At 43.2% G+C, this 3,304-nt stretch overlaps 1 protein-coding gene across 1 annotated transcript; it reads right to left on the bottom strand.

Annotated features, from left to right (window-relative positions):
* Positions 1-2,683: 2,683 nt before the first annotated feature.
* LOC132596386 (peptidase E-like) lies at positions 2,684-3,211 on the bottom strand. Its single transcript, XM_060293415.1, has one exon. It carries the CDS (start codon positions 3,209-3,211, stop codon positions 2,684-2,686), a length of 528 nt encoding a protein of 175 aa, XP_060149398.1.
* Between the last annotated feature and the right edge of the window lie 93 nt (positions 3,212-3,304).

The raw sequence follows: 3,304 nt of genomic DNA, 5'->3' as shown, positions 1-3,304 counted from the left end.
AAAGATCTTTTGGTTGTGGCTTTGAATCGTTCTACTTTGATTTTGTAGATCTGTCCAAGTAAGGCTGACCTGTCCCGTGTAACGAAGTTCTAAGGTGAGGTTCTCTTTGCCCTCTGTCTGTGGACTAAGTTTAATCCTAATAGGATTTTGAGCTGATAGCTGAGGGGATAACAGCAATAGACTTAGGGCTGTCATCAGGCTTGATAGTAGCTTTTTCATTGTTTGTATCTGATTGATTGTTAGTTATTTTTAGCAAGTTAAATAAAAAGTTCTATAAGTTCCAAATATATGTCCCTAAATACTTGAAAATTTGTTCCCGAACAAAGTACAGTTCGTAGCGGAGCGAACTGCATTTCGCAAGGGAAAAAACTAGAGTTCGCAAGGGAGCGAACTGAAAGGTTTTCGCTAAGGGTTCTTAAGATGTTTTGTGATTGTCTTGTAATTATGCTTTGTTTCTGAAAAAACTATATTTGTATTGATGTTGCCTGTTATCCTAATAAAATAAAAAGAGAATATGATAAAGTTAGAGGGCTTGCACAAGACTTATGCGGGGGCTAGTCCCGTCCACGTCTTGAAAGGCTTAGACTTAGAAGTCAAAAAGGGGGAGATGCTTGCCTTTATGGGGGCAAGTGGCTCAGGAAAAAGTACCCTGCTGAATATCTTGGGTTTGCTAGATGTGTATGACGAGGGGAAGTATTACCTAGACGGAGCTTTGGTGACCAAGCTAACGGAAAACCAAGCTGCCGAGCTACGCAACCAAAAGATAGGCTTTGTCTTCCAAGCTTTTAACCTTATCCCTTTTAAGACAGCCCTTGAGAACGTTGCCTTACCTCTTTATTATCGTTGCGTTGCCTACAAAGAGCGTATGCGTCGTGCTAGGATTTATCTAGAGCGTGTAGGCTTGGCAGATAGGGCAGACCATTTGCCGAATGAGCTTTCAGGGGGACAGAATCTCTAGCCTTATTGTCAGCCTTTACGAAGAGGTAGACGAGAACGAGGAGGCAAAGGCTATTGAGACCCTAATCAAGCAAAGGCACAATATCGCTCCGACAGACGAACAGGCGGTAGATAGCTTTATGTTTTCCGAGATAATGGGCTTGTTTGCCAATATCAAAACGGGACTGCTTATCCTATTTTGGTTGGTCGGTATCGGGACGCTCTTCACGGGTATGGTCAGCATCAGTAATATCCTACTTGTAACCGTCAAGGAGCGTACGCAGGAAATCGGCGTACGGCGGGCATTGGGGGCAAGACCGAGGGACATTGTCTATCAGTTACTCCTAGAGTCTTCTACGCTCAGCATCCTCTCTGGCATTCTTGGCTTGGTGCTATCGGTGGGGATTATGGCAATGATTAATAGTGCTATCGGTGGAGGTGGAGAAATGGACTTCCCCTTTAGGCAGGCTGTCATAGACTTTTCTACAGCCCTAGGTATAACGCTTATTATTGTTGTCAGTGGGGTTCTGTCAGGATTATTGCCAGCCTATAAGGCTTTGGAGGTTAAGGCTATTGAGGCGATACAAGAGGAATAATAAAAGATTTATCAACAACGAATAAAATAATAGACTTATGAAAAAGATTTTCAAGTGGCTTTTGTGGGGGCTTTTCGCTCTGTCTACGCTGTCAGCCTTTATCTACCTCTGGAGCAATGGGCAGGAGGAAGAAGTTCTCTATAAGATTGTCTTCATATCTAGGTGGTTAACAAATTCTGTTAAAGGCATTTAGTCCACTTGCTATAAAGATTTTACTATTATTTCCTTATCTTTGGAGGAGTATTAAACGATAAATCAGAAAGGAAATGATAAAATTTAGATATTTATTGGGGTTGTTAATAGGAGCTTTAATCTTAGTTTGTTCATCTTGTTCGAGTGGCTCGGAGCCTTCTTCTAGAACTTCTTTTAGGGGGAGTAGGTTTGATGTCCAATACCAAGGGGTAACTTATAGGTTCACATTTGAAGGAGAGAGACATCTGCTTATAGAGACTAGAGTAGATGCTGAGCATTCGCAACTTTTAGAATGGCTAGGACGAAGAAGACCCTCACCTGATGGTCAAAGCTATTATTCTAGAGAAGCGACCAAGGAAGCTATTCATAAATATCTAGATAGGCGAGATATTTTTAATTTAGTGTTCAATCTCAGTTATGATTATGACGAGCAAACGGGGAGCGTACACTTCTTGTTAAGTCCTCAAGCCACACTAGAGTCTGCAAGGGAGCTGGCAGATAGAGTGCATTCTTTGGCGAGAGATGCCGAAGCTTATGAAAAAGTTTATGCGGAAGACTTGTTCAACTTACTTGTAGAGCTAATGGATTATATTGGTTTAGATGGTCAGGTAGATGAGTATGGGAGGTACATTCGCTTATTCCACAGCCGTTCGCCTTATAATGAGTATAAACTTCGTTAGGCAGTTTAGCTCTAGAATGCTTGTGCCGAGAGCTTAGAGATGGTACATTAAATGCTTCCCTATTGGAAGGACTAAGGAGTGTATACTTTGAAGGTATATACTCCTTTATTTTGCGACTTCTGTTTGTCTAAAAGTCTATTCCCTTCCCTTAAGGTCTTGTTTTGTGCTTACTGTTGCCATTAATAAGGAATAGGGCGTACCACCACGGCACGCCCTATTTTAATGCATTGGAAAGGGGAATCTATTTTCTCTATAACCTTGATAGAGGAAGCCCTTAACTTAGAATGTCAAACCCGAGAGATCTGTTAGCTCTTGCTCCTCCTGTCCGAACTTAAAGAGCTTACACTTGGGCGACTCTATGCCCAAAAGTTCGTACTTGTCCCCCTCAACTCTAATCATCGTTCCCTCTGGAAGGCCAAGGACATAGGTGTCAGGGTTGGCAATGATGAACTCGCCTAGACGCATTTGACGTGTCTCACCTCCGTGTCCCTCTAGCGTCAGCTCCGTATAGTGGGCGTTGATTTGAAAGGGGACAAGGTTCAGCGTCTCGAAGCTCAGCGGATCAACAATAGGCATATCGTTGGTTGTCTTCAGCGTTGGGCAGGCAACGTTACTTCCTGCACTCCAACCTATATAAGGTATGCCGTCATTTTGCACACGCTCACGGATAGGCTCTATCAGCTCGTGCTGATGAAGGAGGCGAGTCAAGTGCCAAGTGTTACCACCGCCTACCATAACGCAGTCCGCCTCTAGAATAGCTTTCTTGTAGTCCTCGAAGTGGTGGATAGAAGTTACCCTATGTCCCATAGGTTCTATTTGGTCTTTGACCTTGGCTTCGTACTCGTCAAAGCTGAAGCTTACCCCCGCAAAGGGAATAAATACAATGTTTTTGGCACTGTC

The sequence above is a fragment of the Globicephala melas genome, unplaced genomic scaffold, assembly GCF_963455315.2.
Source record: "Globicephala melas unplaced genomic scaffold, mGloMel1.2 SCAFFOLD_1144, whole genome shotgun sequence".
Taxonomy (NCBI): Eukaryota; Metazoa; Chordata; class Mammalia; order Artiodactyla; family Delphinidae; genus Globicephala; species Globicephala melas.
The sequence above is the reverse complement of the archived record's forward strand: the minus strand, read 5'-3'. Positions and strand labels throughout refer to the sequence as shown.